The 22,677-nt window shown below is 41.5% G+C and overlaps 5 protein-coding genes across 7 annotated transcripts; all 5 read right to left on the bottom strand.

Annotated features, from left to right (window-relative positions):
* Positions 1-569: 569 nt before the first annotated feature.
* Positions 570-6,043, bottom strand: LOC135484856 (uncharacterized). Its single transcript, XM_064766550.1, has 4 exons — positions 4,525-6,043; positions 3,414-3,592; positions 1,500-3,200; positions 570-1,266 (listed from the first exon to the last, which is right to left on the bottom strand). The coding sequence occupies exons 1-4, from the start codon at positions 6,010-6,012 to the stop codon at positions 570-572; spliced, it is 4,065 nt and encodes a 1,354-aa protein (XP_064622620.1). The 5' UTR covers positions 6,013-6,043.
* A 78-nt stretch (positions 6,044-6,121) lies between these two features.
* LOC135484855 (calmodulin-like) lies at positions 6,122-9,381 on the bottom strand. The gene is made up of 6 exons (XM_064766548.1): positions 9,359-9,381; positions 8,935-9,010; positions 8,667-8,703; positions 8,270-8,413; positions 7,643-7,888; positions 6,122-7,190 (listed from the first exon to the last, which is right to left on the bottom strand). The coding sequence occupies exons 1-6, from the start codon at positions 9,379-9,381 to the stop codon at positions 7,135-7,137; spliced, it is 582 nt and encodes a 193-aa protein (XP_064622618.1). The 3' UTR covers positions 6,122-7,134.
* Positions 9,382-10,323: 942 nt separating this feature from the next.
* Positions 10,324-12,298, bottom strand: LOC135485709 (uncharacterized). Its single transcript, XM_064768103.1, has 4 exons — positions 12,159-12,298; positions 11,278-11,446; positions 10,844-11,104; positions 10,324-10,608 (listed from the first exon to the last, which is right to left on the bottom strand). Exons 1-4 carry the CDS (start codon positions 12,210-12,212, stop codon positions 10,559-10,561), a joined length of 534 nt encoding a protein of 177 aa, XP_064624173.1. The 5' UTR covers positions 12,213-12,298; the 3' UTR covers positions 10,324-10,558.
* A 117-nt stretch (positions 12,299-12,415) lies between these two features.
* LOC135485285 (uncharacterized) lies at positions 12,416-15,204 on the bottom strand. The gene is made up of 4 exons (XM_064767141.1): positions 15,134-15,204; positions 14,513-14,823; positions 13,720-14,053; positions 12,416-13,286 (listed from the first exon to the last, which is right to left on the bottom strand). Exons 1-4 carry the CDS (start codon positions 15,189-15,191, stop codon positions 13,051-13,053), a joined length of 939 nt encoding a protein of 312 aa, XP_064623211.1. The 5' UTR covers positions 15,192-15,204; the 3' UTR covers positions 12,416-13,050.
* An 847-nt stretch (positions 15,205-16,051) lies between these two features.
* LOC135484250 (uncharacterized) lies at positions 16,052-22,301 on the bottom strand. Of its 3 annotated transcripts, none has more exons than XM_064765557.1 (3): positions 22,166-22,301; positions 18,504-19,604; positions 16,052-17,952 (listed from the first exon to the last, which is right to left on the bottom strand). In XM_064765557.1, exons 2-3 carry the CDS (start codon positions 19,030-19,032, stop codon positions 17,849-17,851), a joined length of 633 nt encoding a protein of 210 aa, XP_064621627.1. In that variant the 5' UTR covers positions 19,033-19,604; positions 22,166-22,301; the 3' UTR covers positions 16,052-17,848. The 3 variants fall into 3 exon arrangements, with proteins under 3 accessions (XP_064621627.1, XP_064621629.1, XP_064621628.1); XM_064765559.1 differs by having other exon boundaries at positions 18,504-19,052; XM_064765558.1 differs by lacking the exon at positions 22,166-22,301 and adding an exon at positions 21,873-22,155.
* Between the last annotated feature and the right edge of the window lie 376 nt (positions 22,302-22,677).

Genomic DNA, 22,677 nt, shown 5'->3' with positions numbered 1-22,677 from the left:
TCACAAATTTTATGTACTGCGGGACACGCCCTTGGGTTGCAATTACCATGTGGTGAATGACCAGAAACAGACTTCGAATGCGATAAAATATTACAATTATAGATTTATTTGCAAAGTAGTTTATTAAACGGATTTCAATATGATGGGCATCATAAACGACAAAATGCGTTACAAAAATACCAAGTTATTCCAATATTTGTTATAGTCCTATCGTTAATTTTAATCTAAAACCTGAAGTGTTAAAAATCTTACCTCTTCAATTTGTTTCGTTGATATGATCAGAGTCTTTGAAAGACTCTGATATGATATCTACTATAAAATGATTACCAACACTTCATTTCTCAGAGAGTACCAATTTGATACCTCAGCGCGTAGTTTCTGGCTGTTCAAGAAAAAGGATACTGGCAGTAAGGATATCCTTGCTAGCCCTTAACCTTTTGTATGTAATGGACAATGGACATCGACCATCGAAAAACGTCGCAACGTCAGTGTGCAATACTTTTCAGTATACATGAAATGCAATTGTGATTGCGATTTGATAGGCGCATCATCGCACCAATAATTACTATTCAGAACTGAGTAAAAGTCGGGTTATCATAAACGGGGTGACCTTTCGGGGCATTGTTCAATTCGTTCCTTGCCTTGCAGTAAAGTACAATAAAGACAATAGATGTGATGAACAAAACACATAAAGCTACAGCCAGTCCTATTATCATTGATTCCCCTGTCTTCGCATCTATTGCCAGGTTACCTAGCTGCCGATCACCAATAGGGGGGCAGGAGGGCGGTGAATTCATAACAGGTGGTGACTGTGTTGACTTAAGAGGTTTGGTTGTGGGACCTGGCTTTGATATTGGAGTAGAAGTCGGTCTGTCTGGAGCAGCAGTAGTCAGTGGATCTGGGTTGGTTGTTGTTGGATCAGCTGTATTAGGCAGGGTTGGTCCTCGAGTCGAGAAAGCATCGGAGGTGGTTAAGGCAACTCTGGGCACCGTCGTAGGCGCTTCTGCAGTTGTGTTCAGTGACAGGGTTGTGGCCTGCACAGTCGTTCCTTCAGTCGTCGTGGTTGGTTCAGTACAATATTGCTCTTTCACATACGGCACATACTTATTCCAGTAATAAGCGTCATCCCAACGAATGTTCTTTTTTACTTCAACATGGACATCTGTCGAGTTGGTCTCTGAGGAGCCTATTACTAATACTTCACGGTCCTTTTCTGTGAAAGGCGACCACGCAGTGTGAATCGGCAGATCACCAACAGATGGATCCCTGAAAAATAGTTTTTTCAAAGAGTTTGATACATGTGGATAAGAGGGAAAGGGCGCCTACAGAAGCTATAAACCAGTATCAGTATCTGGCCCAGGCGAGAGAATATCTCCCTGCTTTAATGGAAACATTTGAAAATAATGTGTTTCAGTAAAGTGATTCTTTGGTATTTGTGTTAGATACAGCCAAATGTATCGGTCAGCAAAGAGATGAATATCGCTTGACAAAGTACGTACCCTGTTTTTGCAAAGTTAGTCCAGTACGCCATCATGATTCTTGACATTTGCTCATCTACGTCACGTACGATCTTGCCTCTCTTGCTTATGACGTCCTTGCTGTAGATCGGCATTCCGAAGACGTAGGGAATTTCATCTCCATGACCTGCACCGTATCCAGCAGACCAAGGCGTTGTGACGAGTAAGCTCGGTGACTGGTCGAACTCGTACATGAAAGTCTTCCTTTTGCTTGTGTTTGTTGCTGTTTGAAGCATGTCGGTGTAATGTTTCAACGCGTCGTTGTAAGCAGGCGCGACGAATAGTCCGTCTCCATACAGCTTCATCACATTGTCTCTTGTTGCAATACCATCAGTTGGTTCAAATGGATATTTTGCTTTAAGGGCTTGGATAACTTGCTTTTGGTTCGGCATGAGGAGTGTCAATCCCGCTAGCATGTCGTTGTAATAGTATTCCGGCATTGGATATGGATGTTTGAATTGTTGTAACTCGAATTGCCCTGGGAGTATATCGAATTTGGCGGTCCCTTCGTTACTGTTGAAACCAACCATATACTCAACTTCACTAAATTTCAAACTCTCGTCACCTGGGTGAGAAAGGATGAAACGATTGTCAATAACAGGCGCCAAAAGTGAACCATAGTCGAAAAGGTGTTTATACCCCACTGCTAGTATAATTTTACTTTGTGTTGTCAAAGTATCAGCTGCTGTTGAACGGAGACAGTTTAATATGATCGTTGAATTGCCGTAACACTGATTGAGAGCTGTAAAGGGTGCCAAAACATGTTTTGCGCCGACGCTGATCCGCCAGGGTGCACCACTGTCAATAGCCGCTCCACTCTGGGATATGACCCGCTGAAATAGTCCATTGCTAAGAGGTGACATGGCATGTAGCGCTGCACTTACTCCGCCTGTATCAGATCCGAATATGGTGACTCTGCTGCTATCACCTCCGAATAAATCAACGAAGTTTTTGACCCATTGGAGAGCGGCGTGTTGATCTAACATTCCCCAGTTTCCCCTTGCTTCATCGTCCCCAGTACTCAGAAAGCCAAACAATCCCAAGCGATAGTTGAATGTTACAATTATGACGTCACCATGTAGAGCCAATGGGCGTCCATCAACGGAAGCACCGGAACCAGCTTCAAAACCACCTCCGTGAATGTACACCATGACAGCTTTTGCTGCAATTTTGCTCGTGTTGTGTGGTACGTAAATGTTCAAGTAGAGACAGTCTTCGTCAGTCCTGTTATGGATCTTGGGGTCGGATGTTAAATCAGTCAGTGAAGCAGTTACTGTTTGTGGACAAGCAGCGCTGAATTCCTCAGCACTATTGTAGTTAAAATCTAACGCTCTGGTTACTGTGGGTGCTTCAAATCGGACTGGTGGCTTTGCATAGGGAATACCACGAAATACATGCACTTTTCCATTATGGAATGTTTCGGTTAATCCCATTACATTCTCAAAAGAGTATGCAGGTTGTAAGTATATTGTGGCCCGGTTTGGAGGAAGGGATGCCTCCACGAATACTCCGCCATCCCCAGCTAACTCTATTATATCATTTAGCCAGAATTCTACATTCGACTGACGAAGATTTGTTTCGGTTGTGGTCCTCATTGTAGTAGAATTGGTTGCGGTCGAGATTTTGTGATATTTCTGGCTCTGCATCGTGAACCCATCCCAGGCTGAAGTACTAGATGGATCACTTAAAAAGAAATGTTGACAAAATCAACATGCTGATATATCAACTCGTATATTCTTACGTAATAAAATGTATAATGATACTTTAAGCTAGGCTTATACCCTTAAGGTCATGCTTCGAAGACATGCCATAATGTGCACAGCATACCGAAAGAAGTGCATTCATGGTCGATTTCTTCAGCGGATACCCCGAGTTTCATCATGAAATTTTACTCACCCAGTTTTGGCGAAATTTCCTAAATGCTCCATCATCGCAATAGACAGGTCCCGATGAACCTGTCTTATCGGTCGACCAGAGGTCGGATAGGTGTTGTTCTCGGAGCTGACCAAGGCCGTTCCCAAGATAAAAGGAAGGTCGTCTCCATAATTGGCGCCTCTTTCATTCCAGGAGTAATCCTGAAAGTCCAATACATCAAACTTCAGCTCTGGTATTAACATCATGATAAGGAAAAGAATACTATACTAGCCAGATAAAGAAACTCTGACTTCCACATTCGATTAATGAACTTCGATGCCACAGAGTAAAATAAAGGGTTAAAGTATTGTTGTCATTAAAGCATTATTGCAGATGATATTGAACAATCAACAAAACTTTACATCGAAGGTTTTGACCGATCGAATATGCAAACTTACATTATGCACAGTTTCTTTTTCTGGTGAGTATATGATAAGCGTCAGATAGACATAGCCAAAGGCATTTGGCTGACCTTTGATCACAAATAGCAAATATGGATTGGTATTAATCTATACTTGCAAATAGTAATGTTACACTGCCCTGGGCAGCCGGTGTAACATCTGTGGTTGTTCCCCATGTTTCAGTGTTTCCAAACAATAGGCAGCTAGAGAGACCATGACTTTTCAATAGGGGGGATACACATAAAAACTCGTCAATCTATTTTTGAGCGTTCCCAAACAATGAGAGGAAACACTCAAAAACAGAAACACTCAAAAACATTACACCGGTGTCACAGCTGACCGGCTTGAGTTGCATGACAGCGTGAAAGAGCATTGGTTAGGCCTACCATGTGGGTATTTTATACATGTATTGTTGTGGATCTTGTCCCATTCCCGCGTTCAACTGCATGTAAGTAGCACCAACAACGAAATGGAAACACTTTAGATAAGGCGCCTTCCATCCGAAAAAAGCTACTCATGCTTAAAGCAATACTGACTGACTGGTGTTTTTCAGTTCAGGCAGTGTTCTGATGAAGTGCACTGATTTGACATAGCGACTCCAGAAACCTCCTTCTCTGGGTATTCAAAAATCCTTCAGAGACCGAATACAAGAGCTCTAGCGTCTCCTTTCTAAACTAGACATGTACACGTACCTCAGTCAAACTGGATTTCCCATCAAACATGTACATGTATGTCTTAGCTGTTGTGGTAACCTCAGCGTGGATACGAGCATTCGCTACAATTCCGGAAGTGAACGACATATCAGATACCACGTCAAACGCTGCGTCCCTGTTTTGAATGGGTGTGTTGCCATCGGTAAAGTACTCATTCTTGACTGCCTTTTTGATTTTATCATTGACATCCTTTTTGTACCGCGTGTAGGGAAATGCTAAACTCAGAAACGAATCTATTTTATTCTGATAGATTCCATACTCAGGAGAAGTGCCTCCGAACACAAAACTAGCATAAAGCTTTACATCAATCATAAACCTTCCTCCTTCGTTGCTGCTGAGTCCGAACATGACGTCTGTTTCTGGGAACGGGACCGTGCTCAGGTAGGCATAGGTATTATTTCTCTTCGAAAGCAAGAGTGAAGGGTTTGCCGGAAGAAAGTATCCATCAACTACAGGCCTAAATCTTGGCCATCCATCCAATATACAATACCAGCAGGGTGTATTTTTACTCATCAAAGACATGACACCTGTACTACCAGGAGGTGAGCTCACTGGCAAATTTCGGACGCATTCAACCATTTTCTCTAAATCCAGATAAAAGATGTCGTCACCAACGCAATCCAAGTCCCGCGCAAAATCTTTGAATTGTAATATACCATTGTCATTGTCGGCCATTTTGAAGGAAGGTACGGAAGATATGGCGGATCCACTTGCCAGTATAGCCCTTTTGAAAAGGCCTTTACTGAGAGGGGAGAGTGTATGGAAGGCTGCCGAGGTGGCCCCTGCCCCGTGACCGATTAAGGTGATGCTGTCCCTGTCACCACCGAAATATTCGATGTTATTCCGCACCCATAACAACGCGAGACGTTGATCCAGTAAACCATAATTTCCTCTTGATGCTGAAGTCCCTGTGCTGAGGAATCCAAGGGCTCCGAGCCTGTAGTTGAACGTCACAGTGATAACATCTTGAGAGGCCGCCAAATATCTCCCATCGAAATCTGAGCCAGCACCGTATGAGAAGTATCCACCGTGGATGTAAACAACCACTGTTCGTTTGGGGGTTGAGGAGGCTCCGGTCGTGTTTTGAGGCACGTAAACATTCAAGAATAAACAATCCTCACTTTGTGTTAGATTAGCTGCCTTAAGATCCAATGTAACAGGAATGCGCTGTGTCGAAAGTACATCGACATCATTCCAACAGATATTGCCGAAGTCGTTTGCTTGGAATGTTGTAGTGAAGGCATCTGCCGGTTCTGGCTCAGTGAACCGTTTGGTTACTTTACCGTATGGTATCCCACGATAGATGTTCAGATAAGCTGTCCTCGCCGCTACATTTTCAGTGGTTTTTATATCCAGTGTCTCTGAAGTCCCTTGGATACTCCCAATACTTGTATCGACGAGCTGACTGCCGTTAGTATCCAGAAAAATGAAAATAAGTAGAACAAGAGGCCTCACCCATCCTGCCATGGTGCCGATTCAATTGGGTTCGTTCACCTGCTTCGTCGTGAACGCCAAGTCGAGGCCGACTCCTACACCTACTACCCAGGACCTACTAATAATCCGCTTTCACGCCAGCCAAACGCATTAGCGCAATGGCGCGTTTTAAACTACACATAGTATCAGCGAAGTATTCTATGTACATGAATATGTACTAATTATCCAAGTATATTAGCCATGATCGCTATTACAACAACTTTCATGTGTAAGATTACATATACGCTCCATGGAGTAACACTTAACGATGATATCACCCTTGAGGAAACCAGATTCGATCAGTTTGATTGGCTGATCCGACAAGGCTGACTGCCGGGAGAAAGCTGCATACGTTGAACAATTTTAATATCATAACAGACATGACAGACAAGGTTGACAGGTCGATACAAGGTCAGAAAAAGGCCAAGTGCCACAACAATATCTAGTTCGGGACAATTCTAAGGGGTGTAGCTAATTGTCATAGTCTGGCATTTTAAAGTGCACTTCAAGCGTGACACCCATAGCCAAAGGAATGTAAGGTCAAGTTCGGTTGGCGCTTATTTAAGCAAATAATTGCTTCTCAAAAAATGTGGTGGGTTTTAGCTGGCGAGTCCCGACAAGACCCGTCATGTGGAGCTCTGTGCATATTCATAACTGAACTATAGCGCATAACAGCTCCATCATCGAGCAGCGGTTGAAAAAAGTGTAAATCATATCAGTAAAGTTGCAGTTTCTCCAACAGAATAACAAATATGATTGTCATCTATGACTATTACACCGATACTTTGTACAATGCAGTTGAATTTAGTAATAACATTCATTCTAACTGAATCTAAACTTCGAGCATGTCGATTGAAGTTACGGACTTTCTAACTGTACGGTATAAGGTTTGACATTTCCAAAGATAATTTCCTAGCCGCCATATTGATTGACGTAGCCAGGCAACCAATCTGAATAACGGTCACTTTATCCGGGTCATTTAGAACAAGCTGCATCTATCAACATTCTTTCTTTCAGCAGATGTCCCACCTCACATCATTCAATCAATCCGATGACATCGAACTCTTATTAACTGGAACGATTGACCCCAACCCCTCCTCATCTAATGGATGTGTTCTATATCGTCCATGTTTCCATCCCAACAGTGCGGTCCGTCACCCGCTCAATAATATCTGCAAGTAATTGAAAATCAATGCAGTTTTATGCGTGACATGAAACACTAAGCATGTCGGATATTTCAATATTTCTGATTCTTTATAGGTCTTTATACCTTCTCTCCAAAGACAACCCCGCTTGCAAGCATACAGTCCCGGTCATGCCCTGTAACATTGCGGTCGTTTTGAAACTGTAGTGCGTTTTATCTCATCCCGTCGTCGCAGATCTGACAATTGTGCGGTACATGTACAGTACATGCTATAGAAAAGCTAAGAAATTAGGTTTCAAAATAAATCGGAAAGAAATGTAGCATAGGCGACACGTGGCATGGCCTTCACCTTGGGTATTTGCCCAACAAAGAGTGGCCATATTTATCATCCGGTCCGTGTTGGAGTGGAATGAAATGCGCCCTAGATAAAAACGTACATGCGAATTAAAAATGAATAATTAATGGACGACAGTAAGGTACCTCTATAAGAGATTTTGCCCTCTACAGTATTTCCAACCTCCTCAAATATCTCTTCGACTTCTTCCGCTTCCATAGGTTCACCGATGGAAGTCAGAATATTCTTCATCGTATTCGTGGGTACGAAGCCTTTCTTTTCCTTGTCAAACATCCTAAATGCATCAAGCAATTCTTCCTGCTGTTCCTCCTTACTCTTTCTATACTCGGCCCAGAGGTAGAGAAATTCGCCAAAATCAACAACTCCTTCGCCTGAGGAAGAAATAAATAACTGTCCATGCTGACTTGCCTAAAGTTTGACGACGAGCTATTTCAACTAATAAGGTTCATCCATGAAGTTAATGATTAGTCAAAATATTATCTCCGCGGTTCATCCAAGGGGTCTTCACTCAGGTCTACATGAGATACGCGGAAAATTAACCTCGGCAAATTAGCGGTTACCCTGAATCAAGAAGCTTAAAAAGTTTGGTGATATGTGGGTGTGAGTCGATCAGGATATTGTTTTGTTATTGATAAGAGGCGAAGCTTTTGTACGGGAAGTTCATATATAGAGTTAAGTAAAAAAATGGTCAACAGTTAAGGTGAAACGAAAGTCGTCACACGAGAACTTTCAATTCGTCAAGGTCAACCTACGTTCAAATGTCGCTTCTTCTACAACTATCCTTATTTCTTCTTCAGACGGATTCTGTCCAAGGGATCGTATGAGATCGGGGAGCACTTTTACATCTAGTAGGCCATCGTGATCTGTGTCGAACCGCCTAAAATATTCATCACAAACTGAAAGGAATAGTCAGGGAAATATCATCAAATATGAACACTATTCCTCACAAGCATGTTATCTGGTGTATGAAAATTCTTTCATTTTGTCGAAATATGGTAACACGTACTTAACAATACTTCGTGGCGGCCTAGCATTTTCACAGCTCTCAAAAAAGGATCTGAATAAGGATTTTGCGGGGCAGAAAATTACTATCGCCTGAAATGCTAATTACAGTATATAATCATCACTTTAAAAAAGCCATACCAGTACCTGCAATTTCAATCTCTGATAAATCGTCAAGCTCCGGCTGAAGAAGAAACAGCGAGAACATATATGTGATGTCTATTGGTCATGCATTTGCGTTGTTGACTTCCTTAAAAATTGTAAAACGAGGTGTGCATCTGCGCAAAAGTCCAAGAAAACTTTTCGACCTTGATTCCATATTCTGGACATGAACAATAGCAAGGCAATCGGCATAGTTTTTGTCTTGGATGGAAATCTACCAACATTACAGAGGAATTCATCAATTGACACGTACACTACGTCCTTTAAAACTCAACAGGCATCTGTAACCCAGACGTTTTGCCCCCAATCTCCAAATGGCGGCATTGACACTGGAACAAACGCGACAGCCGTTAACTTGTAAAAAAAAACTTTTGATTATTCATGACCCGACTGAAATCAATTTTGGCCTACAATTTAACCATTTTAAATCGATACCAAGTAGTTTCTTGAAAGTGTTATCTCAGAGCAAATGTGAGACGGCTAGAGGAGTAAGTTACACCAGTGCTTCTAAACTAGAAACGATAAAGAATACGCTTGTGATTTACCAATGAAATATCTCAATCTTGGTTTTGTCAAAGCCTTACAAATACATGTATGAGAGAATAACACACATGAACTGTTCTCAATAGTATAGATAAATTTTCAAGCCATCTGTTACAGTTAATTACTACTGGTACCTAAAACCAAGCAGACTTACCATTTTAGAGGTTGTCAAGGTAATGTCCAAGAATTCCACACTACCACACCAAGTCCAGAAATTGTTCCTCCTGTCCGCCACTCATCTAATATGATATGTCCATCGTATCATCGATTCGGTACAGCCATCTCGTCAACTTCACGCAATCTTTTCATCGCGGAAGCCAAGTTGCACTTTGCAGGTTAAAGTAAGTTTGCCCTCATGTTTACTCAGCACAAACGGTATTGAAGCACCTGGAAACCCAGGCTGTAACTGAAATTATGTTTTCGACCTTTCATGTAGAGAACAGTGAAAACAGCACTTACAGTGCTTAACAGTGATAAAAAATAGGAAGATTTACCACTTGCCCTACAAACGTCGCAAGGAAATATATCTCACACCCAAGTTGAACACGAAAACGTCAGAGCGTGTGCGTCCATCAATAGCTGAAAAAAGTGACCACTGCCTGATACATTCATGTACGTTGATGCCAAATGCATACTAGTAGTACAAACCTGCCGGGACCATGCCAGCCTAAAGTGTAGTTGCATCTTTAATATATTCGTGATATTTCAATGGGACAACATCATGCAATCAATAAAAACCTCAGACTGCCTGCTTCGATTATCTTCGGTCGGCAAACACATTCAGTTCAGATCCACCGTGTTTGTCCAAGTCCGTTTATACACTGCAACGCAATTAAATTTTCATCATGACATTTTCATCAATATTCAAAAAAGGTATTAATGCGAGGTTTCTAGTAAGTCGCTTTTCTCTGCTACACACGGTTATGGCGTGATTCCTTTATCATACGCTAGTACGCAACGCATGTACCATATTCGGAGGCTCCGTTAATGCAAATTCATAAAAATGAAAGCAACAACATATTACCCGGTACATGAATTGGAATGAAATAATCATTATCGTGAACGTTTTTATTCTAAAAATATAAATTAACTCCTGAGAAAAACTAAATGAATCTTTGAATCCCTCCACAGCCCAGTTTATAGCTTCACGTGTATTTGTTAAATCGGGAGCTCTGACAGAGATGATACAGAATAACCGACAGACTTGAGGAATGAGGAAGCGAAACTGGTGTAACATAACGGGATTTCGCTGTTTTCCATTTTTCTTCGTGGTTAGGCCACTCTCACGTAGGTTGGCTCATGTGTTGTATGACCGGCTTCATCGACGCCAACATTTATGGTTTGTATACCGTCAGGTGCTTACCGGACAAGATATACAAAAACTCTGGAAAAAAAGGAAAGCTATAGGTAGGAAGTACGGATTTAAGCCTTCTATATTCATAGGGATTCTTTTCAAACGTGCACACCGCTAGAGGCAATTTGAATCCATGCATTTATTACTAATACTTCAATTTCCTCTTAGTATAACTTATATCATGTATACAGACATAGAAATAATGGCTTGTCAAGTAACACAGTGGAGGACAAATCGAATATTTTTAGTGGAAGATTGAACCAACCATTGTATTCAATTTTTCCATTTCCATCTGTGTCAGCTTCTCTGAACAGTTCATCAACTTCCGCCGGCTTCATTCTGTCTTCCGGCCGGCCGACAGATGTCAGCACCTTCGATAGCTCGAATTTGTCAATAGTCCCATTGTTGTCCTTGTCAAAAAAATTAAAAGCGGCTTTGAGTTCTTCGTCCACTTCTTCGGGTTTCTTCTTTCCTTCGTAAGTTGACCAAAACAGGACGAATTCTCCAAAATCCAGATGACCGTCCCCTGCAATACAATACAAAGTCCCGCTATACCGGTACAAATCACGGTGACAGCCTACACCATCCCAAAGGCAATCCAAAAAACTCAGTTGTACATCACGAAGATGATAGGCCAATAATAGGCAAAAAACGGCTAAAAGGTATGTATGTAAATCGGTGAGAATGAAATTTCCTTACGATTTTCATCGAACTTCTTCATTATCCTCATGCGTTCAGCGGCACAAGGATTCTGACCAAGAGCTTGCAATAGTTTAGGCAGTTCCGATGCTGTTATCCATCCGTTGCCATCTAAGTCGTATTCTTTGAAAATATCCTTTAAATTGGCTATTTCTTCGCCCGTCAACGCCTGGAATAGTGGCATAATTTACACTCTTAAAATTACATGTAAGGTTTTTAGCTTTTTTTATAAAACCTCGGTAGGTTTTCAACCCAACTAATGATATATATATACCCCTAGTGACTTTTCAGAAATTAAAAAAAAACTCAACAGTTTTCTCATTTCCCTGAAAAGCCACTAGAGGTGCATATCGGTGTTGCAAGACGAAAACCTAAAGGCTCTCGTTCAGGTGAGGGCGAGGGTGTCTTGGGTGAGGATTGATATGGCTGCCTTGTGGTATGTATGTATGTATGTATATACCATATTTAAATTTAAGCGCCCTTTTCAGGTTATTATCCGTTCAAAGGCGCTTTTACAATATTAATAACATTGTCGAAAAAGATGAGTCTTTAGCATCGTCTGAAATGATGCAAGGCTCCTTGCTTGCCTGACCTCAAAAGGGAGCGCATTCCACAGAACAGCAGCGGAGAAAGAGAAGCAACGCTCTCCATATTTGCTCCGGGCCCTTGGAACTTCCAGTCTTGTGGTTATGTGCGAAGGCTATCGTTGTTGATATTAGCGTTTTTGATTCATCACAAAAAAACACCAACCAAGGGAACTCGATATGGCTGGCAAGTACATGTAAATGTACATGCAGAACTTTTCAAACCAGGTATTCCGTTGCAGAATAAAAGGGGAACATCAAATCAATTTTCATTCCCGTTGTGCTGAAATAACTTACCATTTTGCTGGTGCGAATACCGCCAAGATTGTGAGTGCCAAACAAATCTTCCATCTACCGTTATGATGCTTCCAAATTGATGTGCATATGTATTCTTTAAAAATACATGAGTATGGGAGCATGCTGTGTGACCTGATAAATCCCAATGGTGATTCGCGTGACAAAGATGGAACGTATTCATGATAATTCTTTGCTTGCACTCAATTTTCCCACCGGCAAGCATGCATAATGATAATGGAAATCGTTTAAATCGCTGTATAGGCCTACTCAAAGCCTTATTAATATTGTTGGCACTGTTTGAAATAAAACAACTTGATATCATATTGACGTAAAACTGTATGAACATGAAGTATTAGTCGATTGATGGTTTGGAATAAAGATATGGTAATATAAGAAAGTATTTTCGACCGTGTGGAGGTCCCTACTCCGAGCCTCCTTCAAAAAGACCATTTGAACCAGACATGATTATTCACAAACAAGTACATGTAAAATAGATAAACAAGCAGAAACAGTTCTAAACTCCATCTCGCAGTGCATGAAAGGTTCATAAGCGTGGTTATAACTAGCTGTAGTGTAAGCACAGTGTATACTTTTCTCACTTTTTTGTTAAACGTTCATTGTATTTCGAGGTGATTGGGATTTTTTCCGAAAAAGAATTGTTTGTATCAACACGCAGTCTTGATATTTCGATTCCATCTCTCTTTATACGAGTAATCCTTTTATCACGAAAGTGAATCCTTTCTTCTTTTTAGTTTTGTAATATGCATGTGTATAGAATGTTACCAATTTCCCACGATAGCGAAAATTAAAATCTTAAAAGAAAAGGTATCTCGGGTCAGTATCCCAGTTCGTGAAATTGGAACTCACTGACTGAAACTACATGTATATTCATTTAAAGATACCTCACAACGTAGGCATTCTCGTTTCCCGATGTCAGCATAGTGTTGTTTTTGTAGACTCCTACCCGGCATGTTCCAATGATCGCGTTACTGATGGCACAGCATTTCAGATTCCTCAGACACGAAATATAGCAATCATCAATAAAGTAGACGTTCGGCACAACCCATGAGTCAGCGAGTGGCATGGGTTGGACTGCTTGAAACAACTTGAAGCCTAGTCCGTTAGAAACTGAAAGGAAAAGAGGTCAGCTATACAGTATACTCCTAGTAGTTCGAAAAAAATGGAAATCACCTTTGAAGTCATTTTATCCTGGAAATCATGGTACACGTAATATCTAATGCAAAGAAAGTATCGACCTTTTTTAATGGGATGTATTCCGGATGCATATTCGAGCTTGGCCATGGAACCAACTCTCCTCGATTGGCAAACTATGACAAGACTTCGTTATATCTCTTTGATGATGAAGGCGAAGGGGGGGGGGGGTTAAAAGCCAAAGCCATAAGTCGTTAAGACCTGCGATCGGTGATGGTGATCGAGCCAAATTCGTAAATTATAGATAGAAATGACTGTCGATCGTAAGAGAATAAATAAACGTCATTCAAAAACAAAACAGGTAATAATAAAGCGATGGGAAGTGTGTAGAACACGTAGATTAGCTTACTACTGCATTTGCGATAGTATTTCATTCGTTCCAAGATGTCCTCCTTTGCAAGCGCAACATCGTAGAGCCTTATACAGGCCATTCTCGTGCCGATATTTTCATGAGTTCCTATCCTGACATCACCATCAGGAGTATGTTCCGTTCCCTGCACAAATCCAGAGTTTGCCTCCTTTGTTACGCAGACCGCATTCACACAGGCAAGTGACGTCATGGTGTCGAAGTCGTAGGTGATGGCGACGAAGCTCCATTGATTCAGTGTTGGCTTTGGTAATGACGAGTAGTGACCACCAATAATCAACGACCCTGTGCCTTTTTCAAATAGTTTCATGTAAACCTGTGGACGAGAAAAGGTAAGTGCTCGTTGATACACGTGTGTGTGCGCGTGTGTGGTTCAAGGTCACAAATCAACTGAGACAGACATTTTTTTCTTTCTAATAACTAACCAAGGATAGCCGATGGCAGTGTCTATCATTTTGCGAGTGTTTAGCTAAAGAGTGGTCGTATCCAATTACCTTCGATCTAGCCAAGAAGATAAAAAAAATTCCCTCTTCATGACCCACACGCCTCTGATAAGGATACAAGTCTCTCCCAAGCGGTACAATAATTATGTGTCGCAAGGAATTTAGAATATCCACTAATCGGAACTGGCCAAATGTGCCTGTGCTATCAATGCTGCGTGTTTAGTGAAAAGAGAAGGGATCAAGATTATTGTCGTTAGGTAAATATTTCACATTCGCCCATCTATGAAATGGTTCTTCTTATTGACAAAATACTGTTTTAGTCGGATGCCTACCTCTCCGTTAACAACGGCAAAGTGATCATATTCCCCGTTACCGCCAGGGCGATAATCAAATAAATAAATGGTTTCTTCATTCACTGGGTAAAGCTGCAGCATAAAACTAAAACTCATTCCTCCTATTGTCTTCGCCCGCTTCTCGATGATAAGAAATTGCCCCTTCGCAAATTGAGTTGCGGTGCCGTCTTCTCCTTCAGGTCCTTTTGCAAAGGTCAGGGTCGTCTCGGTCACATCGTTCCCTGATGAAGACATGTCCAGCCCCCTGGTGCCGACATTTAACGGCCAGACACCAATCGGCAAAGGCACACCTGTAATGCAAAGTCATGTCTTTCTTATACGTAGCAATGTAGAGCCTGGTGTATTCTGCCCAGTCTGAGAGCTTGTAGATCAGATTGTGTGATCAAGATCGTCATGACTTTTATTGCTAGCAAATTTACAGTGTCACATGGCCATAAAATGTACATGTCGTCTTCCATTCGATAAAAACTGGTGACAAGTTTTTGCATAAAACTACTCACTTAACCGACACAAATATATCTAAGGTTGAGAGAGCAGATGGACTTTCTCTTTAGAGGTGAAGATTTCTATTACACAAGCTTGTTTCTTTAAGTCACCTACCTTTTGCGATCGCTGGAGACACCATGATAACAACTACGACCATATGAAACTTCTCCATATTGAACTCGAGCTCGTTCTAATAAAACCAGCGATCAGAAAGCCAAGTAATAGTTGTGATAGCCTAACCGTTTCTGACAACAGTGTTAGATTAATAATCAAAAATTTATGACAATGTCTGTACTTGTCAAAAATATAATGGATGGTGTTTAAAAATCTTATGATATAATGGTGTTTAAAAAGCTCATGATATAATTATATTCAACAGCATGACCACGCAGTACAATGTAGTTGGGGGATCAAACTGTATTTCATTAGAGGTGCTACAATTACATATCGTAAAAGATTGACTACTGGTCGCCGCCGCCGCAAAACTACATTTGGCTCAAACAAGAATTTTGATACATAGGTATAGTTGCTGGGAAGCGGAGGACGGCAACAACCGCGTCGGGTAATATTTAATCATCAAATATCCGCTGGAGCCAGACGTAGTTTTTGCCGCGGCGGTCACCACAGCGGGAGAAGCTCAAGTGGAATCGTTTACTGGTACGATATTTGTGACACCCTGTGTAATTCTGAATTTTTATTGACAACATAATTAGTGTCAGGTTTTCAAAGGGATTATAAAATTAATATAAGCCATATCAATTTGTTGACTAATACGCTCGTCTGTCAACAGCAATAAACTCATTTGCAAATGCGATTATTAATGCGGATAACAACATTTATTCATTAGGTGAGTGCAGTTGTGCTGCATTTTGAATAGATAGTGATTTTTTTTAAAGGACAGACCACATCGCCAAATCCACTCCGTCGAAATATCGTTCCCGGCGGGCGTGTCGACATGGAGAATTCCCTCAGGGAGACAGCAGGCAGACATAACATCAACTGACTGTAAAGCACTAACAAATGACATACAAGTTAATATAAATATGTATTTTAATCATACCTACATGTACAGTGCTAGAATACTAAATCATACACAACACAGTTGGAATGTAAATTCATTAAAGCAATTTATTAAAACAGTAAACCAGAGCTGGCCATTCCAGTACTCCAAGTAAAAATATAGCAGAGACTGAGATTCATAAAGATCCGTTTACAGAGAGCTGAATCCACCTTACTATGCCCCTCCTCTCCGCCCCCCCCCCCCCCCCCCCTCCGTCTCTGCCTCTCCTCTTGAGTGACACTGATCAATGCCAGACAGCCAGTCAACAGTGACAATGAGTAGTACCACGAGATGACCACAGATGGCGAAAGCCATCTCTCTCATGAAGGTTGTCTCATCGGAGTGATATAACGTTGGTTATATAGTCAGCAAATATATACATTATGGATACATCATGTCATAACACGTTGAAGCGTTCAAATCAAGGGTACGCTCCTGAAGGCGTGTTCGAATATGAGGCGCCCGGATAAGATTAGAACCGAGGTGAATAAATGTTCTAAAATCAACTGTCTTTTGAATGCATACATAAAATCGACAAAGAAAGAACTTGTAGTTGCAAACAGGACTTACCTTCTTATATTCGTAACACACCAATATAGTCAAAAAAATTATACATTATGGATATTACATGTGGTAACACTAAATTGATGTGCCATGAAGGGCAGCATGCAGCAGCTTCAGTGCAAAGACTGGTTTAATATCACAAAGTACTGTTCACAGTTTTCCTACACTATGTTCTTCATGCAGGAGTTTGTTTTAAAGCGGATTTGTTCCGTACAGCATGAGCTGGACATGATGACGAGCCTTTCACCCCACTGTTTATCAAGTGGTCCTGATCCCAAATGAGATTTCTGCTGAAATATGTTTCGTCTGTCAAGTTGTAAATTGTAACTGTAATTGTAAACAGACGAAGGAGGTTAACGACACATATACATAAGAACCAACTATTCATATTTATAATAAAATATATACTCTCATGTCATAATGAATCACCGATCACTGTACATAAAAGACAATATTCAGCCTAGTGTCCCGTCGTATATGGTAAACATTCCGTGGTAGACGCCATCCATTTTAGCTGAACAGTATATACAGTTGGTATAATTTGTCTCCTCGGATGCGTATGTTCTAACTGGACGACCCCCAAACAACGAATGCATCGCCAGCTCTTTTAATTAGTCTCCACCTCTACCTACTGTCAACTGATGTGGCCAAAACTTAAAATTTAGATTTTAAAACTGACCTGCCGTCTCGCTATGTGGTCGCCGAGACAAGGAGCTCAGATTTAAGATTCAGTCGTGCAAATTTCATCATTCTGAAATGATAGTGCTTTTCGTGCATACGCGAATACATCAATTCACATTATCAATACATGTAGGCCTAGCTACATGTACACACAATCGTGATGATCTGCCCTGACGAGTAAAAAGAATGACTATCAGGTATGGAATGTTTTGAACATTTCGATTTTTTTTAGGTTAATCTGGGGAAGTGTATGCATGGAAGAAAAATGTATGAAGGTACATTTATATGCAGTATAACCGGTACAACGAGGTGCATCCAGTTCCTTCACACCGGTACAGCATAATACTAAACATCTACACGTTCAGTCGAATGCAATCGTTCCTCATGATATTTAGATCTCCCCAAACCAGCAAACTAGTTCTAACAGCAGTAGTCTTGTCAATCCTTATAGTTTTTACATGTACCAATGCTCAGAGTGCCTAAGATGCATAGTCCATTATGAGCAACATAATACAAAGGGCATTTTAAGCTGTGAGTGGACCAGTTTCTGAGGTGTCACCGTCTATCGGCCACGTGGCTTCATCAGGGAGGTCCTCGTCTTCGTTCGGGTCATAATGCTTGGAGACACCTTAAAGAAACGAAATGAACAACGTGAAAAGATTTTATCATCTTTATCTTGACATTATGGTTCTTAGCTTCCATTTCACTCTTGAACCTGGGAGGCTGGTGTTGAATTTTAAAATGTCCTAGGATAGAATGTCCGGGTAACAAACGGAAGATCTAACGGCTGCTTTCTTTCATTTTTTGCAAACCATGCCCAAGTGCATAACGCCGAGTGCCTAGAGATGCCGACCAAGTTCTATTTAAGTCTCACTGTAATAACGGTAGTTTTTGGATGCATCATTTGTAAACTTTTTCGAATGTATACCTGCAGCAATAACTCTAATTATTTCGAGACATCTGCCCTAACCTGCCAAGTAATAGCTTCAATAGTCGTCTAAAAGGGACTGGTCGATGCATTGGTCCAATAATTCAGGGGTTTTTTGTTGGTCGTCCCAGTCAACTCAACAGTGTTTTGTAAACAATTCATACATGTACTTCCGTGAAGGATATTACGATTGGAAAAGCCAGATCTAATGATGTTTGTTGGTGTGCGTTCTAAACTAAGGAAATACCAACCTTTGTAGTATACCTTTTTACTGCTGTTCCCTTCATGCATCCCGATGCACAGTGGTAATCTCGACATATAGATGGCTAGTACCCAGAACACAAGACGGTCTCCTTTCTTGACACCTTGGTGAGTATAGTCCCCGCTACCATCAGGTTTGCCAGGCACAAGCACAGTACACGGGGCCGACTGGGCCCCCGGCGCTTCGTTCTTGAAGAACAGTACATAATGGCGCACTTTAACTGCGTAGCTTTCCGTTTTACTGAGGCTAACCCCCCACCGAAGATACACGCTGTTTCCTTCTACACCTTCTGGGTCAGGCCGGTCGTGAAGGAATGTCGGTGCCCTCCTGACCATGCCTCCGTACACTTTAAAGAATCCAAACACAACCAATATGATAACGGCTAGAATTCCGAAGGTGACTCCAAGGGCCACTTTGGTAGTATTGTTGTTATCTGTCTGACCCAAAGCTTCTTGCACAAGGCAGGCAAGAATTAAAGCAACTGACGACAACCACGGAGAAAATGTTCGTTTGGCCATCTTGTTGTCGGGCACTCGACCTGAGAAAAGATATATCAAGAGGAACAGATTACTCTGACATCGATTGGGTCACGATTGAACTGAGATTCCTAAACAGCTGAGAGCACGTCAAGTATTTAAATGTTCCTCTGGCACAGTGAAAGTCGATTGCTCTTCTGGAAACACACCGAATTCAACTGGAAGTTACATGTATATCCGAAAAAATCAATGCCCAAAAGTAACACACTCGCTTTCTTCTACTTCCGATCCCAAGACGACACTGAGCACAAAGTAATGAACACCGAATATGTAGCTAATTCTATTTCAATATCAGATGGTCGACATGGCATCACAAACTACTTAATGTTTCTCTTGCCATAGACAAATACCCCCAATGCTTCTGCTGTCCAATTAATAGACGAACCGATAACGTTCCACGAGGTCCCCCCTGGATTTTTCCAATGATACATGAGATATCCACAGATAGGTTTTGCTTCCTGCGTTTTGTAAATAATGAGAACGGCCAGATGGACTCTACATCATGATGGTCTATGGCCGATTAGGACAACTAGTCTTTTGAGTACGTATGGTTTCTGTGAAGAGAAAATAGATTAACAAGAGTAGGATTAAGAATACTAACAACATGTGGAGCAAGCACTGTGAAGAAAATCCATTTGCCTTTGCAAATGGAAGTCTTATAATATTCTGACAGAAGTATGACCTTACCGATGACGATCATTAGTCTTCCATTGATAATTGTTGGAGATTTTTTTTTCTCCGAAGCTCCTTTGCGTTTTTAGAATAAGCCCGCGCGTTGTTGGCTGAATGGAGAGAATGTCTTTCTTCTTGACTTGACTCTCCATGAGGCAATTACGTACAGTGGCTATACCGTTCATTGCCGCTTTCTTTGAAATGTCTGATGCCGACCACTGGAGGTTCAAGGCAGACTTTGAAAGAACAACACCCGCAACCACACCTTTAACTGATAGTTATCACGTATACCAGTATAGTATAGAGTACTCTTGCAGTTCATATATTCAAATAAACGAAACCCTTGACTTCATATGCAAGGGTGATGGCCACTCACTAAAACAGTTAAGTGTTTGCTGAATTCATATTTGCCATTTACTGCCGAGAATACCAATACCAATATTCAATAATGTGTGAAACGATTTTGATCCTGCCGCTCAGCACGTCAGTTTTCATCTGCATTGGAATCCAGGCATTTATGTGCATATCGGCGTTACTGCCGAGTCACCGAGTGCATCTGCAATGAACGAATGTTGAATCGCCGGAGTAAACAAGACTCCATTAGCAATATGATGTGCTCGTCGCCAATCGATACTGGAGGTGGGCCATGCTCAGGTCAGTTGCAGAGTCTAGAGAGGGCTTGATTATCACATCCATATACGTGATAGGAGATCCCCTTATAGATAAAATCGAAATGGAAAGGAAAAACATAAACGCGTCGTTCTTGTTCACTGGTAGAAGAGGCACCTTCAAAAATCGTGGCCATCACTGTAGCCTTTGCTGAAACTAGAAACACATTTCATGACTGATCGTATTCGCTTGTGCATAATGACCTCCGATGTACTTACGGGGTATGTTCGATGATATCTATATCAAGTCAGTCGTCATTACTTTTAAACGCGATTTATTACATCGCTTTTAGCCCTATACAGCATGCAGTTGCATATTGTTGTTAAATGATAGGGTCACACATGCCCTTCACTTTATATACATAATCGCTACTTAGTGGGCATGGTGATATCGACCCGACCAAGCCAGTTGTATTGATGTACAGCTCCGTGTACTTATTGAGCGGAAACATCATCAATACCCGGGGCGGTGGGCAATAACTGTCATTGACATTTATATTGCTCCATATGCAGTGCACATCAGAAGTGAACGATATCATTTCGGTTCAGAAAAAAGGTATTTTATTGAGAGCATAATAAGCTGCCAAGATCAGCTTTATTGACGCACTTATATGATTTCCTTGGTGATAGCCACTGCAGTGATATCAAAATAATGGCACCAGTCTTTTCTGTTGAAAGCTAAGTTTTATATTCATTGTACGTCTGGTGAAATTGTATTCGAGAACAATTCAACTATCGGACACAAAAAAGTGAACCTGCGAAAGTCTGCATTGTATGTAATATATACAGCTGCACAAGTACATTCACTGATCATTGTACGAGTATTTTTTAACAGGACTGGGCATTAAGCCTACATTTAGGTTAATTCTCTGGCAATGGTAGATGGATTGTAAATATGTATTTGCGGTAGTATTCACAACAAAAGACCGACCCCGTCGCATGAGAGCTGATGTGTTTCGGGACAGTGCTACTCACCGCACAAACCAACAATGTGTAGAGAAACGGACGGGGGTACAAACGATCCCCTTTTCAGAGGAAATATTTGAATTTGATCAACGTGTAATTCCTCCAAGCTGGAAGAGACATCGAAAGACCGCAAAGGTCCCTTTTTTAAAAACGACTGTCCCACGTGCAAATCAACCTCCTCTCTAGAAATCCTGCCAAGATGCTACGACAACGAAATATTGTACAATGAAGTGTAGATTTGACCTGACAAACCCGCTGACCACCAAAGACCATTACCACTTCGTGAAGGTATGCTAGGGGAGAAGCATATCTGACCCTGTATTGGAGGCAAAGATCACTAACAGAATATCAAATCACATCAATGCAGGCTCCTAACCTGATTACCGTATCAACATCTTTGTGGGATCAAGGATGGAGAATTGGTCCATCAGCAGGTTCTACTAAGAAGTGCAGTTCTTCCAACTGGCATAGTGAGCAGCAGGTTTTCTCAAATATTGGCCTGTTCAGAATGCCTACCGTGGTATTTGCCTGGTTTAGAGGTGGAGTTGACCGCGCCAGTGAGCAGTCCAGAATATACACAGCCGGACGTGGATTCAAAGTTCGCAACACGTTGATAATGGTTCATAATGACTAACCCGGATCTGGGCAGTCAGCTGGTAACAAGAGAAGAGTGTTCAACGAGATCAACCCACAACACAACCACGCACTACGAATAGCAATACCAGCAGCGACCCAATACACTGTATATGAGGCCTTTTGAGATGTCATCATGTACCTGCAAAGGTCAAAACACCGAACACCAACCTTACCTCAATTCACTCTTTGACTACTCCAAGCTTCACCTAATGGAGGACAATACCAGCTACAGAAGACACAAACACGCCTGACAAGACGAAATGCTTTCCAACATTTCCACCATTATTGATTGTGTACACGAAGTGTACATTCTACTCCTATACATGAGTTATAGATCGAGGCACGTACTGTAGATGGCAGTCGTTTCGTCAATTGTTATTCAAATTATGCTATGTATAGCTTGAATGGCGACAGCAGGCGTGTGGCGCAAAAATAGAACTGCTGAGCGTGAATGAACAATATTTTGGTGGGTCGAACGTAGTGTTTGAAGGGACAACTTGGGCGTGGGATTTACCTGGCCAGGAGGATAATGTGATAACTTGACACCATGCGCCGCCACTTCTAGTATCACACTGATAACGACTTTCACCAGTGTCTGAAGGCCGTTTTGGGTATGGCTTGCGAATTTCAGACAGGCCTAAGGTTACACCTTTTTCTAGTGCATTGTTTATTGCAGTTCAAAGAG

This window comes from Lineus longissimus, chromosome 3, assembly GCF_910592395.1.
Source record: "Lineus longissimus chromosome 3, tnLinLong1.2, whole genome shotgun sequence".
NCBI classification, from domain to species: domain Eukaryota; kingdom Metazoa; phylum Nemertea; class Pilidiophora; order Heteronemertea; family Lineidae; genus Lineus; species Lineus longissimus.
The sequence above is the reverse complement of the archived record's forward strand: the minus strand, read 5'-3'. Positions and strand labels throughout refer to the sequence as shown.

Coding starts and splice junctions, on each gene's coding strand:
- LOC135484856 (XM_064766550.1), bottom strand. CDS start 6,012: ATGGCAGGATGGGTGAGGCCTCTTGTTCTACTTATTTTCATTTTTCTG. Junction 3,593..4,524: donor GGAAATCCAGTTTGACTGAG/GTACGTGTACAT, acceptor TTGGACTTTCAG/GATTACTCCTGGAATGAAAG. Junction 3,201..3,413: donor GGAAATTTCGCCAAAACTGG/GTGAGTAAAATT, acceptor TTTCTTTTTAAG/TGATCCATCTAGTACTTCAG.
- LOC135484855 (XM_064766548.1), bottom strand. CDS start 9,381: ATGGTAAGTCTGCTTGGTTTTAG. Junction 9,011..9,358: donor GTAAGTCTGCTTGGTTTTAG/GTACCAGTAGTA, acceptor CGTTTGTTCCAG/TGTCAATGCCGCCATTTGGA. Junction 8,414..8,666: donor ATCAGAGATTGAAATTGCAG/GTACTGGTATGG, acceptor TATTCCTTTCAG/TTTGTGATGAATATTTTAGG.
- LOC135485709 (XM_064768103.1), bottom strand. CDS start 12,212: ATGGAAGATTTGTTTGGCACTCACAATCTTGGCGGTATTCGCACCAGC. Junction 11,447..12,158: donor GTATTCGCACCAGCAAAATG/GTAAGTTATTTC, acceptor CCACTATTCCAG/GCGTTGACGGGCGAAGAAAT. Junction 11,105..11,277: donor GAAGAAGTTCGATGAAAATC/GTAAGGAAATTT, acceptor ATTGTATTGCAG/GGGACGGTCATCTGGATTTT.
- LOC135485285 (XM_064767141.1), bottom strand. CDS start 15,191: ATGGAGAAGTTTCATATGGTCGTAGTTGTTATCATGGTGTCTCCAGCG. Junction 14,054..14,512: donor TTGCCGTTGTTAACGGAGAG/GTAGGCATCCGA, acceptor TCTCGTCCACAG/GTTTACATGAAACTATTTGA. Junction 13,287..13,719: donor ATACTATCGCAAATGCAGTA/GTAAGCTAATCT, acceptor TTTTCCTTTCAG/TTTCTAACGGACTAGGCTTC.
- LOC135484250 (XM_064765557.1), bottom strand. CDS start 19,032: ATGGCCAAACGAACATTTTCTCCGTGGTTGTCGTCAGTTGCTTTAATT. Junction 17,953..18,503: donor TAAAAAGGTATACTACAAAG/GTTGGTATTTCC, acceptor CGTTTCTTTAAG/GTGTCTCCAAGCATTATGAC.